The sequence below is a fragment of the Rhinichthys klamathensis genome, unplaced genomic scaffold, assembly GCF_029890125.1.
Source record: "Rhinichthys klamathensis goyatoka isolate OS25496 unplaced genomic scaffold, OSU_Roscu_1.1 h1tg000090l_1, whole genome shotgun sequence".
NCBI lineage: Eukaryota > Metazoa > Chordata > Actinopteri > Cypriniformes > Leuciscidae > Rhinichthys > Rhinichthys klamathensis.
Window position 1 is genome coordinate 1,546,525 of NW_026606629.1, and position 14,819 is coordinate 1,561,343.

General features: G+C 38.6%; 1 protein-coding gene across 7 annotated transcripts in view; it reads left to right on the forward strand.

The window, feature by feature from the left end:
• Window positions 1–14,819, forward strand: part of myo16 (myosin XVI) — a 265,694-nt gene that overhangs the window by 104,193 nt on the left and 146,682 nt on the right. For all 7 annotated transcript variants that reach the window (XM_056251798.1, XM_056251799.1, XM_056251802.1 and 4 more), the window contains exons 3-4: window positions 8,864–8,934; window positions 10,710–10,853. In XM_056251798.1, the coding sequence (XP_056107773.1) occupies window positions 8,864–8,934; window positions 10,710–10,853 (215 nt within the window). The remainder of the gene's footprint in view (window positions 1–8,863; window positions 8,935–10,709; window positions 10,854–14,819) is intronic.

A 14,819-nucleotide genomic window follows, 5' to 3' on the forward strand; every position in this document is an offset into this window, starting at 1 on the left:
CTTAATGTTCGTGCAATAACTTAGATGGGTTAAATGCAGAGGACAAATTCTCAGTATGGGTTACCATACTTGGCCTTCACATCACGTTATGATGCTTTTATTATATTCTTAGTCATATTTTGGACTAATAGCTCATTTTGGAGCTAATAGCACTTTCATTCAATGGTAAAGAGCAGGGGCCTCATTTATAAAACTTTGCGTAGGATTTGCGTCAGAAGTGGCGTACGGATGAAACATAGGACGTGCGTACGCACAGAAATATTCGGATTTATAAAACCGTGCGCACGCACATCCTACGCATTTTCCCCTTAATAAATCACAATCAATTCTAAATGTAGCGCAGCTTTTGCGGCTTCATGTCACGCCCATAGTTGCCCATAAATAGTCCGTGAAACGCCCACAAGTTAATATTCATCGATTGCGAAATCATGGCAAACATAGAGAGGAAATCAAAAAAACGTTACTTCATTCAATGTGAAGTAGAAGTTATCGTTGGCGAGGTGGAAAAGAGGAGAAAAAATGTTGTTTGGAGGGCACAGTGTGGGCATTAGCCTACTAATGCCAAAAAGGCACTTGAGTGGCAAAAGGTTGCAGACGCCGTATGCTGTAGCCTCACAACCTCGGACTGTGGCCGAAATAAAAAAGAAATGACAAGCTACAGATGTCGGTTATAATCTACTTGGAAATGGGAAATAGTTCAGCGCAAATGTAATTTCTTGCAGCTTTCTGAATGGTTGAGACATACGTCATACGTTATTTTATCAAAAATAAAACAAACTAAAGGCATATGCATGAAATACCTGCATGAATACCATGATTCCGTAGCTGATAAAGACATTTTTACTATGAAAACAACTTTCCCCAGTGGACAAATAATACATCTATCTATTTATCTATCTATCTCTCCCTAATTATCTATCTATCTGACTGACTATCTAGCTATATCTGCTCCGCCAGACGGACACATTGGCGAGAATATCAGTTTTGTACATTATTTCGTTCTGTTTACCATCTTATTTATGAGGATGAATTGTATAACATGCCAATATTATTGCAGAACATTTCACTTTTCTTTTTGCAAATATGTGTTAATTTGCATTTCTGTTGCAGATCGATCAAACGTGTGTTCGTGTAGGCTGTTAATTGTAATACTTGCTTTGTGACGTCTTCGTGTTATTTATGAGAGGCAGTATTGCCATTTATTTTACACAACGGTCTACAGTTTCACACACTTTCACGTGTTTCTTCCATCTGCCGACGGTGTCGCCATTTCTCATTTCACCCGTTTTTGTGCGTACGCCTGGGTCAGAGCTTGCGTGAAGGACCGCACATTTTACCGTCAAGTTTGCTTTTTATAAATACCAATTATTGCGTAGAGAGCAGCGTACGCCTTCTTTTGTGCGTACGCAACGTTTATAAATGAGGCCCCAGCTCTAACATTCTGGTTGTTACATCCACCTGCTGGAGTGCCCGTAATCTCCACCAGAGGGCACTCCTCCCGACTAACTCATGAGCTTCAATTCCCAGATCCCATTGCCTGAACTCATTATGCTGTGATTAGGTTTGGCTATGTGTCATTAGCTTGTTAAGCCCTGCCTATATAAGCCATGTGCTTATATTCTTTCTTTGCAATGTCTTGTGTAGTGTCACACTGCAATTCTGAGCTCTATCTTTATGGTTTTGATCTTCTGTCTGGTTTCCTGGATTTCCCTCTTTTCTTGTGGTTTGGACTCAGTTGTGGTTAGGATTGTTTGCCCTTTGATTTTGATCTCTAGCCTGTTATTTGGATTATGATTTTGGATTAGCCTAATAAAGCTGCATTTGGATCCTCAACCTTCATGTCAGAGCGGTTTGTGAATATGGATCCATTGTGCATCAAGCTTCGATGGCCACAGAGCTTGGCCCATAAAGGAATCCAGCGCTTCCAAGTCTGGTGATCGCTAGTCCAGATCTCCCAGCGCATCCCAGTCCAGTGGTCCCAAGTCCAGAGCCTCTTTATGACATGGCTGCCACGCCAGAGCCTCTTCACGACATGGCTGCCACGCCAGAGCCTCTTCACGACATGGCTGCTACGCCAGAGCCTCTTCACGACATGGCTGCCACGCCAGAGCCTTCAGCCATCATTGCCACCATGCCAGAATCTCCAGTCGTCATAGACGCCACGCCAGAGTCTTCAGCCATCATGGACACTGCACCTGAAGCTACTAAGGCGGTCCCTAGGCATTTGAGACTAGCGTCCAGTTTGGAGGACCCACCACTGATGTCAGTGCATGCGGCTGGAATCTTAGTGGTTCTAACATCACCCTAGTGTCCAGTGCATCTGAGTCCGGCAATGGCCATCCTATGTGTCTGGGCTGTGCACGCTTCTTCCAAGGCAGCAGTACCTCCTTTTGCACAAAGCATCTACTTTTGCACAAGGTGGTGGCTTCTGCTCATGAACTCACTGTCTGTCTAGATACGACCACGGAGGTCCTCCCTGAGCTCTCTGTCTGCCCTGATATTTGGATTACCCTAATAAAGCTGCATTTGTATCCTTAACCTTCGTGTCAGAGCAGATTGTGACACTGGTAAACATCTCATTTTGTGTCCCACAGAAGAAATAGTCACAAGGCCAGGATGAGTAAAATGATGACAGAACCAGGGGCTACTTAATTATGTGTTTCTATCAGCTGTTTAGAATCAGAACTACCGAGAATATATTGACTTAACTGGTCAAATGAAAAAGTTTATAATTCAACTTGATTCATCCAGAGAGTTCAATCATGCACTGAATTATTTGCAGCAGTTTCTCACACGTAGTAGTAACGGGATAAAGAAGAACGTTGAATGAGGTGAATATTTTCTCACAATCCATTGTAGGAAACAACTCTTGCAATGTCTTCTATCATGTCAGCGATGAAGCAACTCTTTTATTGCATATGCTGCCACAGCTTTCAAAGTAAGGGAGAACAGTATTTTTGTTAACTGTTATGTCTACTTCCTGTAGTAATAACAGTAAATTATGCATAATTATTAGCAACTAAACGTAAATGAAACCATAACCTTATAGTATAATGAAGCAGCTACACTACCGTTCAAAAGTTTGGGGTCAGTGAGAATTTTATTTTTATTTTTTAGAGGAAAGAAATCAATACTTTTATTTATCAAGGAATAATTAATTTGATCGAAAGTGACAGTAAAGACATTTATAATGTTACAAAAGTCTTTTGAACTTCCTATTCATCAAAGAATCCAAAAAAAAACACAAAAAAAACTGTACAACTGACAGACCAACAACTGTTTAAACATTGATAATAATAATAAATGTTTCTTGAGCATCAAATCCTCATATTATACTGATTTGTGAAGGATCATTTGACACTGAAGACACTGACACTGGTGATGCTGAAAATTCAGCTTTGATCACAGGAATAAATTACACTTTACTATATATTCACACAGAAAACAGCTGATTTACACTGGAATAATATTTAATACTATAACTGATTTTTGTTGTATTTTTAATCAAATAAGCGCAGCCATGGTTAGCAGAAGAGAATTCTTTTAAAAGTATTTAAAATCGTACCGACCCCAAACTTTTGAACGGTAGTGTATGTATTGCATGTGCAGCTTGTGAATTACCATATCCATAACAGTATAAAAATATATCAAATATCAAATTGTGGGGATTTTTTTTTTCCCTAGTACATCTCAAATGTCTCAGGGTAGAATGTTTGGGTGAACTATCCCCTTTAATACCAGAACACCATCTAATTTTCCAAAAAGTAGGTGTAATGTTCCCGAATCTGAGGACATAATAAATATTGTTGCATTAATATGTTGATTGGTTTTTTTTTTCAAAGGGGGGCTTTTTGTGTGAAGTGAACAAGAGTGATGGAAGCATGATGAAGAATTTGCCCTAGGTATGAGATACTTTTCTGGTGCTCATTAGAGCAAAGAGACTTGGGAAATTAATTAAGCTCCCTGACTGCTAATGACTGCAGATTGACCAAGTTGATTAATAATGGGTCTGAGCATCTAACTTGGATTCTATGTGAATAGCATTGATTGGACTGATGTTTCTGTATTAAAAGTGAATCAATTTTCGCACACTACATGATTCCATCAAGTAGCCATTTCAGCTGTAGTTGTATTCGCTCATTGTAGTTGCAAGTGTATTTGTTTTCCCGTAATTTTTTAACTTTGTTCTCGTGGGCATTGTTTGAGTAATGGCGTGAGTGTAGTACACCTTGCTTAAAGCTGATGTTTTTTTGTTGGCTTCTTGTTGCCCAAAGCATAATGGAGGTCACGTAGATGATTTTGCAGCATTCAGCGTTATTGAGTTTAACAAACAAGCCTGCAACGCATATCGCTGAGTCAGATTGCTATAACAACACCTCATAAATATGAACGAGTGCAGACTGTATTATTAGCATGAACTGCTCTACTTCACCACCACTACTCAGAGTGGGCATGTTCTCATGCATAAATAGGTAGTCAAAACACTCATCATCAGGGGTCATCCACAAGCACATCTGTTTGAGGCAGTAACTACTCCTGTGTGGGTCATAATATTGAAGCTTGGGTAGGGGTGTATAAACAGAACGATCATTTCATAGTTGCATTGTAATTAACCTTCACTCTGTCCTGGCAAGTAGTGAATCAAGCACATGTGTGTGTCATGCAGAAATCACTCAGGTTCAGATGCATTAGTTTAAGACCTATTGATCTGTCTTAGCTTATCTTTCCAATGAAGCTGGCAAGACTTGAGCCTGGCAGGCTTGTGTGATTAGCATTGATTGCATGTTTTGCAGTGGCGAAGGTTCATGTGATTTAAGATGCACGGCCATCATTGTGTTATGGTGCTTGACAAAATTAGCTTTTTAGCTACATCAAGCTAATCTGGCTCACTGCATAGCAACTCTTTTATGACTGAATAGCCCTTAATTGCTTTGGCGTACATCAGACAGTGTCCTTTACAAGCCTTACACCCTGCCTCATTTCCTCTCTGGGATCTTCATTCATTTTTATTTTCCTGTGTTGGCAGATCTGTATAATCCAAAGCGGTGTTCAATTTCCTGATGGGGATTGCTGAGTGATCTCTGAGATTCACCCATTCAGCCTCTGAGCCATCCATCACACTAGCGTTTGAGAACACACTTGCCACAGCCAATATACTTGTACCATAGTCACAGCTGTCAAGGAAATGGAGAACGGTGTCCTTGTTGACTGTTACATGTACTTACTATTGTAATAACAGTAAATTACACGCAATTACTAGCAACTAAAACTAAACCGTGTTGTTAATAGATATTACACAGTATGTAATTGTGTCTGTACCAAGGACACATTCAAATACAGTGTAACCAAATTGTAATTTACTCACCATCATAATAGGGCATCAATATGTGCTTTATAAGTAGGCTACTAATAATCAGCCAATATGCTAGTAATATGCAAGCTAATAAGCAAATAGTTAATAGTGAGAATTGGTCCTCAAACTAAGGTGTTACCAAAAACACTGAACTATTTTTCTTTTTTTCCCAACTGATAAATGATACAAACATAGATAGCCAATCAGAATCCACCCGACTTTAAAGAACTCAAGCTTGACATAACTGCAGCATAATAAACAGAATGATCCTTGGCGTTGGTGTGGATGCTAATATAGTTATCGTTGTTTTTCTCATTGTTCTTGGTTATCGTTCTCACAGTACGTTTTTGTCTTCTTCCCCTTGTGTGTTTGTTTAAAATGGCTTCCTTTCTCGCATAATGATCCGTTGAATAGACATTCCTTTCGATATGCCTGAGTGCATGCCAGATAGCCTCAGTAGGCTAACCTGCTGATGCTAACGTTTTTGTTTTTGTGTGCACATCTGTCTTTTCTTCACTCTTTAGTGATTTAAACCTCGGCTGAGATGATATGAGCCTCTGTCATTTCTCCGTGTAAGCAGATTTGTTCCCCACTGAGCCTGTTTGAGATACAATTCCAGACTAGTATGTTGTCACGTTATGGAGCTGAAAAATCCCTCAGGAATATACCGACATTTGTATGAGTGTCTGTATACACAATTTATATTCTATCATCATTTTTGGGATCAACATAGAGTCCCTTCCCTTCTGTACTGTGCTCATTTACAGTAAATGCCATGTAAGGAACGCTCTTTTTGATGCATTTTGGTAGGAATCATTATAAACTGTCTGATAGGTTCTTCAGTAATTAAATTCAATGGGGCTTAGCCGTGTGTCATGTAGTGCACTTGAATTCAGGCCGGAGGGAAATACAGGACGAAACTGCCAATATACACTAGACACTGCCACAGAGATTCAGTTAGTCGCTGTCAACAGTCTGATGGTTAAGGTCAAAACAGACCAAGGCTGTAAAGGCCTGTTTACAACAATAACAATACCTAGTATGAAGATAACAATAATGATACCAATATGAACGTCCACAACGAACGTTAGCATTCTGTTTATTATAGTTTTGTCATCTGCTGCTTTAAATGCTTCAGCTTATTAAAGGGTTAGTTCACCCAAAAATGAAAATTCTGTCAGTAATTACTCACCCTCATGTTGTTCCAACCCCGTAAGACCTTCGTTCATCTTCGGAACACGAATTAAGATATTTTTGATGAAATCTGAGAGCTGGATCACTCCTCCATACTAGTCCATAGGCTTCTTCAGGGATTGAACTTGCCGGCCTCAAAGTTATTAAAGACATAGTTAAAATAGTCCAAGTGACTACAGTGGATCAATCTTAAGTTTATCAAGCGACGAGAATACTTTTTGTGCGCAAAAAAAACAAAAATAACGACTTTATTTCAACTATTCATTTCCTTCTCTGTGGGCCTCGAGTCAGTTCACTAGTGTAATAGCGTAAGCTTCTGTTGTTGTACGTCACACGCATCACGCATATGACCAGCGTCGGCCAATAGTGAGCCTACGTGCAGTGGTGGAATGTAACGAAGTACAAATACTTCGTTACTTTACTTAAGTAAATTTTTCACGTATCTGTACTTTACTTAAGTAGAATCAATAGTGCATACTTTTTACTTTTACTTCGTTACATTTTGCAGCAATTATTATACTTTCTACTCCACTACATTTCTACAACGTTCTGTTACATTTTCGTAAAATTTTCTGATCAGTTTTCACCCTGCCAAAACGTCATCCTGACCGTCCGTTCATCGCACGTTTCTGTCTCACCAGTAAAGTTTGGTTGCCATAGATATATCAACCCGGTCACACAAAATGCGTCTCCGTCTCTATAGCACGCAGTGTGTTTATCGTGCAATTTATACGCGAAAATTAGTTTTTACCATGGTTTTTACATGCATAGGAAACGCATTGGTAGGTTTAGTGATGTGGGGTGCGTGTGTATTATACGTTTGGTTAGGATTAGTATGGCAAGCCAAGAGGTTCAGAATTACGCCATGAATGAATCGCGTTTACAGCCAAACGCCGTCATATACGGCGTTTTAACATATGTGTGTTTATATATATATATATATATATACCGTATATAGTAAGCTTGATGTGTATATTGCCTAATTGCAAGCTTGTTCAGAAATGGTGACAAAAACTTAAAATATAACTGCTTTTCCATCATATTGAACATCATTATAGGTTGAATGAGTTAGAATGAACTGTTTTATTAATCATAAGAATATAGACAATTAAGAGAATAAATTGTTATGCAAGTACTTTTACTTTTAATACTAAAAGTACATTTAAAATCAGGTACTTTTTACTATTTACTTAAGTAGGGTTGTCATTGTGGTACTTCTACTTTTACTAAAGTAAATATGTCTCTGGTTATTTGTACTTTTACTTAAGTACTGAGATTCAGTACTTCCTCCACCACTGCCTACGTGTGACGTAGCTCTACGGAATCACACTATGTTAACTGACTAGAGGCCCACAGAGAAGGAAATTAATAGTTGAAATAAAGTCGTTATTTTTGTTTGTTTTTGCGCACAAAAAGTATTCTCGTCGCTTGATAAACTTAAGATTGAGCCACTGTAGTCACTTGGACTATTTTAACGATGTCTTTAATAACTTTTCGAGGCCGGCAAGTTCAATCCCTGAAGAAGCCTATGGACTAGTATGGAGGAGTGATCCAGCTCTCAGATTTCAGCAAAAATATCTTAATTCGTGTTCCGAAGATGAACGAAGGTCTTACGGGGTTGGAACAACATGAGGGTGAGTAAATACTGACAGAATTTTCATTTTTGGGTGAACTATCCCTTTAAAGTCCGGTGGATTCTGATTGGCAGTCAATGTATTTTTGTTTTTTTTTATCATTCATTCGTTAGGAAAAATCACTGAGAAAGTGATTCCAACGATATTGTTCCTCTGTGACGTTATCATTATTATAGTTATTGTCCTTCCTTGGTGTGAATGGGCCTGTAGTCTGGTGAAACACCAGGCTAGTATTATTTTGGCAACATTTTATGTACCTTTTGTGGAGGTCGCTCTGTGAAAAATCTGTCTAAGATGGAGGACAAAGGGAGATGTATACGTCATAAGACGTTCAGTACCAGCAAAAAAATTGATAAATGTTCAATACAGTGTTAGTGTACTTAGCAACATGCTAACAACGGACTATTGTTCATCTAAGTAGTACTATTTGTTTCCATCTACGTGCGCCGTGCGGTGTTCAAAGTTACTTGCGAGATTCCATTTCATTCTGGATGCTGCCTTACAAAGCTGGAGCCTATGTAGGCAATAGACCGCTTGGCAGCACTCTAGGTACTCCAGTGTCTTTAGAGATCCTAACAATTCATCATATTTCCTCACTATGTGTAGAATGGGTCACTAAGATTTTGTAAAGTATTCATTTTGCAGATATATTCATCCGTCTTTGCTTTTTTTTTTGTTCCAGTGCTGAGGCTGCTGAAGGAGGGAGCTGACCTAAACACAGTGATTTCCTCAGGAGGATCTCTGCTCCATCTGGTAAGAACATAAGGACAAGCTCTGACAAATTCAGATACATGTGCATTGCCTCTCGAGCTGTCATTCACTCTGACTGTGATGTCCTCTGCAGGAATTCTACCTCTTGTCCCTTTTTTTTAAAGCAGTGCCCCAATACTCAGTTCCTTTTACCTCTGAGGTCCTCTACAAAGTATTACATAGAACATTTTATACAATTATTTTAAAATTAAGTCTGACTTTAAATTAAGAATGGACAAGGCATGTTTGAAGCCACACCTGGGATGCACATTCCATATTACACCTTTAAAGATATTCAGGCATTTTAGACCAATTTAATTTAATATAAAATTAATTTTAAATATAAAAATGGTTTACTCAATCTGACTGGTTCAAGGTTTAGAAATAGAAAAAAAATGCACTTCATTTGAGGTCACTCCTTGGCTGTTTGTGGTCAAAATTGATTAACCATTGGAAATGAATGGAAAAGCAACTTTTTATATTTAAAGTTGTTGAATTAGATCTATATACTATCAGCCTCAATGTAAAAAAACAAAACACTCTTACTGTTCCAAGTCAAATATGACCGCCAACATCCAATATTTTATCCTTTTTTTTTTTTACGTTTAGGAGGGTTGAAGATCTTAATTCATTTTCCTTTATTGGACAATTCCTGGTTATATATGACACCTACATGTTCTGTTCAATGCCTGCTTGTCAACTAAATGGCTGGCATCCATTACATTCCCTTTAGTTGGTTCATTGTAACTCTGGGAAATATTTGACACCATTCGGTGACACTGACTTTAATAGACCTGGTCCAGTGTGTGAGCACTACTCTCAAGCAAGATGGATGACTCAATTTTTGTTAGTTAATTTTGTGACCATAGGAGACTTAAATAAATGTAAAGGGTTCGCCAGGGTATAGTACAGCTAAACAGAAACAAATCCAATTTCAGTGGTAATTGGATATAGTTTAATTAAGTCTTGGCACTCTCTAGGAGTCAGAGATGCTCAAACAGAAAACAATACATTTTGTGGTGCAACATATGAAATCAGCCATTCATACCCAATGCAATATATGCAGTTAACTTTTTAATTACAATTTTGCTTATTGCACCTCTAACTGAAATCCGCCTCCGTGCAATTAATGTCATTATCTAATGTGAAAAGGGCTAAATCTTTTTAGTCCATTTAAATGTCTCATTTAAATGCATAGTAGAATAGCTGAATATTATCTGAATAGAGTTCATCACTTAAGCTCTCGGAAAGTTTGTTTTTGGGCAAAATGGTTTAAGTTTAGTTGAGGAAGATATTCAATCAAATGTTCCTAAAATTACAGTGGGTGCAAAAAGTACTTGGACATGCAAGTCAAATCAAATGTGTACTTAATGTTTTTCAGAGCCATTTTTGCAATGACTTTTAACATGTTCTCATGAGAATTCGTTTGATGCTCAAGAAACATTGCGGAAACACTTTATTTTACAGTCCTATTCTGCAAGTACATACTATGTACTAATAGTAATTACAATAACTTGGTAATAACTAGGTACTAACTCCGAACATAGAACATCTAACCTCAACTCATGTAGTTGCTTTATACTATTGCCCAATATTTTCTTTGGTTTCTTAGGTAAAGTGCATTTCTTCTTATCACACTTAAAAACAGCTGTTCTTTTTGATATATTTGTGAAAACCATTATTGGTCCAATATTTTGGGATATGGAGATTCCTGTTAGATTGCTCCACTGTGACTGGGAATCCAATATGTCTACGTCCTCTTTTTTTTGTCTCTGCAGTGTGCCCGCCATGACAATGTGTTCGCAGCAGAGATTTTGATAGAGAAGGGACTGAATGTCAACCTGCAGGATGAGGACCTCTGGACCGCCCTGCATGTGGCCTGCGCCTGCGATCACGCAGATATGGTGCTGCTGCTACTGCTGGTGAGGAATACAATTCAAGTCTATTCAATTCAAATGTATTTGGCGCTTTTCACAATACATATTTTTTCAATGGTACAATACGATACAATGCGAATAGACCGCACACAGACACCATCAAATCAAATCTTTTAGCCCATATTTATTAGCTTTGAGATCATATATGCTAGTGTCCTTTAAATTTCACTTTAAAGTATAAACAGATACACACATAATGACAATTGTTTCTGTTCTGGAAAAAGTGAGTTAAAATCTTAATGATTTATCTTGCATTCAGGGGCATTTACAAAATCAAAAATATGCTGTAGTTAACAGATCGCTTTCTTCAGGGATTACAGGGCCAACACAGAAAAGAAAATCGTACTTGTCAAGTGTTTTAATGGGGTTTTAAAGAGAATTCTTATTTCTCTTCGACTGTGTCATCTGTGACACCTCTCTTTAATACGATTAAGAGGTTTGTGTACTGAAGGATGAAAGCAAAAATGAGATGGAAGAGATGAAAACCACGACTGCCTACCTCTCTGCTCTCTCACCAGGCTATTGAGAATTTAATGAGCTTCTTGACACACCACACCCCTGACCAGCCTTGATAGATGTGTGTGTGATTCAGTTACATGTGTAATTGACCGTTCGCAAAGACCCGCCCCCCTTAGTTACTGTCGCTATGTCCGACAAGCTACGCTGCTCTCACACACACACACCATGTTCTCACGCAGTGAAAAATACATTGCGGACTGACAACATGCTGACAGACAGGACAGACCAGGTTACTTTTCGGTTACTTTTGATATTAAACATATTAAACAAAGTCTCACCTTTCAAATTTGGTCTTTTAAAAAAAAAGAAATTTAAACAATAAATACCGTTTTGTGGCTCTTTAATGTGTCGTGACAGATCGCTGTAGAGCATCAGTTAAAGCAGCTCGTGATCCGATCATCTCTTCCTTCTAGTTCATTTATAGCATCAAATAAACATGAATGAACATAAGAAGGAATGTTGTTTTAACCGCAGAAAGGCATCAGTACATTCCGTTTTTCAAGTTCAAATCCTCCCATGTTAATCTACTAACTCTCCTGACTGCTTTGTCGGACAAAATGGCGGATGGCGAAGTATGATTGGTCAGATCACCTGTCAATCAAGCTCCCTGCGAAGGGTCAATTGGCGAGCACAGGTGGAGCACTTTGGAGCTTCAGATATCATTATGTGGTAGAGCGGACAGGATATTTTATTGTATTTGTGTGTTTCCATAGGAACAAATTACATATAGTAAATGGTGACAGAACTACCTTTAAAGTCAAACATGTATCGAGTTGAAAAAAAAAAAAGAGGCACATACACGTCTCTCCTGCAGGAGGAAATCCAACTAAGTCAGCTTAGAGTAAAGTTCTATCATATGTTGGACATGCCGGATCAGATGAGCGTAATCCTCCACAGTGCTGACAGATCCAGGCAGGATCAGGATTTCCCTTCGTCTTTAGACAGGCTGTGTTCAGCCAGCACGCAATCATGTCAGATCGCTGACTTTACCACAAACAAACACAGGTGATTTAACTTACACTGGCAGAATGTCTTCAGTGTTTCTGGAACAGGATTTTTAAAATTGTTTCATTGCTTAATTTTTTTATATTTTGAGGCTTTTTGCAATACTGTTTGCACCACTTTTTACTTTTGGAATTGATTGGATTGTGAAAATGATCATTTTTAAATTGTAATATCAAGTTATTTTAGAGCCCAAAACTTCATTTGCCAGAACAAAGAGTTTCTATTGAGGAAAAAAGGATTTTGTTTTGTTTCTCAATATGTTTTTTTAAATACAGATGACTTAAATTGCTTAAAAAGCTTCTCTAACGATTGGAGAGATTTTTTTTTTGTGCATACGAAAAACATTTCTCTGAAGACCATCCCTTTAGGGCTGAACGGTTTGGGAAAAACTTGACAAATTTGTGTTCACACTTGGTTATTCTATAAGAACCAACTCAAACCTATTTCAGTAACCATAAAGTCTTTCCACTTGAGGTTTCAAAGACCACTGTTTTTTTTTACCAATTCAATATGACTATCAAATGATAATAATAATATTATTAATTTTTAAATAAAAATAATAAAATATGATATGTATTACAGTTACTATTGTAATAATACTGTTGTACTCTGAAATAAAAAAAAATAAAAAAAATACTATTGGAAAGTATTTAATAAAATGTACACTCACCGGCCACTTTATTAGGTACCCCATGCTAGTAACGGGTTGGACCCCCTTTTGCCTTCAGAACTGCCTCAATTCTTCGTGGCATAGATTCAACAAGGTGCTGGAAGCATTCCTCAGGGAGTTTGGTCCATATTGACATGATGGCATCACACAGTTGCCGCAGATTTGTCGGCTGCACATCCATGATGCGAATCTCCCGTTCCACCACATCCCAAAGATGCTCTATTGGGTTGAGATCTGGTGACTGTGGAGGCCATTTTAGTACAGTGAACTCATTGTCATGTTCAAGAAACCAATTTGAAATGATTAGAGCTTTGTGACATGGTGGAAGTAGCCATCAGAGGATGGGTACATGGTGGCCATAAAGGGATGGACATGGTCAGAAACAATGCTCAGGTAGGCCGTGGCATTTAAACGATGCCCAATTGGCACTAAGGGGCCTAAAGTGTGCCAGGAAAACATCCCCCGCACCATTACACCACCACCACCAGCCTGCACAGTGGTAACAAGGCATGATGGTTCCATGTTCTCATTCTGTTTACGCCAAATTCTGACTCTAACATCTGAATGTCTCAACAGAAATCGAGACTCATCAGACCAGGCAACATTTTTCCAGTCTTCAACTGTTCAATTTTGGTGAGCTCTTGCAAATTGTAGCCTCTTTTTCCTATTTGTAGTGGAGATGAGTGGTACCCGGTGGAGTCTTCTGCTGTTGTAGCCCATCCGCCTCAAGGTTGTGCGTGTTGTGGCTTCACAAAGGCTTTGCTGCATACCTCGGTTGTAACGAGTGGTTATTTCAGTCACTGTTGCCCTTCTATCAGCTCGAACCAGTCTGGCCATTCTCCTCTGACCTCTGGCATCAACAAGGCATTTACGCCCACAGAACTGCCGCTCACTTGATGTTTTTTCTTTTTCGGACCATTCTCTGTAAACCCTAGAGATGGTTGTGCGTGAAAATCCCAGTAGATTAGCAGTTTCTGAAATACTCAGACCAGCCCTTCTGGCACCAACAATCATGCCACGTTCAAAGTCACTCAAATCAACTTTCTTCCCCATACTGATGCTCGGTTTGAACTGCAGGAGATTGTCTTGACCATGTCTACATACCTAAATGCACTGAGTTGCCGCCATGTGATTGGCTGCTTAGAAATTAAGTGTTAACGAGCAGTTGGACAGGTGTACCTAATAAAGTGGCCGGTGAGTGTATATACTTAGCAAATATTTAGTAAAATTACAATACTAATATTTATGTCTTAATATCTGAATTACATCTTTTTCAAATGTTATATCCATTATGCTTTTATTCTGGTGGAAAACTGAAGTGAGCCCTTTTTTTTTTTTGGGAACAAGGTTCATAAATGCTTCCCACTACAAATCTGGTAAAATGGTTGGCACACATTGCATTGCATGTTATACGAAAAATGCAGAGATTGTGCTGAGCTGAATTTGCGATTTGATAATTACACCAAGCCATATTGTGATTTTGGTGTTTTTGTTATATTGTGCAAACCCTAACCAGAACACTTATATTGACTCCCGCTTGAATTCACAGACAGTGAAGACACAAGTGTGTCACTGTTGTTCTTTTCACTGTTGTGCCAGTCAAAAGATCACTCAGCGTGCGTGTCAGTGAAAGCTCAAAGTAACAGGGATATCTGGGTTATTTTTAGCGCTGTGACTTCAAAGAGCGTCTTTCCTGAGGAGAATTTCTTCTCCAAATGTTAGACTGGAGAGAAGAAGCTCAAGATTTTCTGCTTATT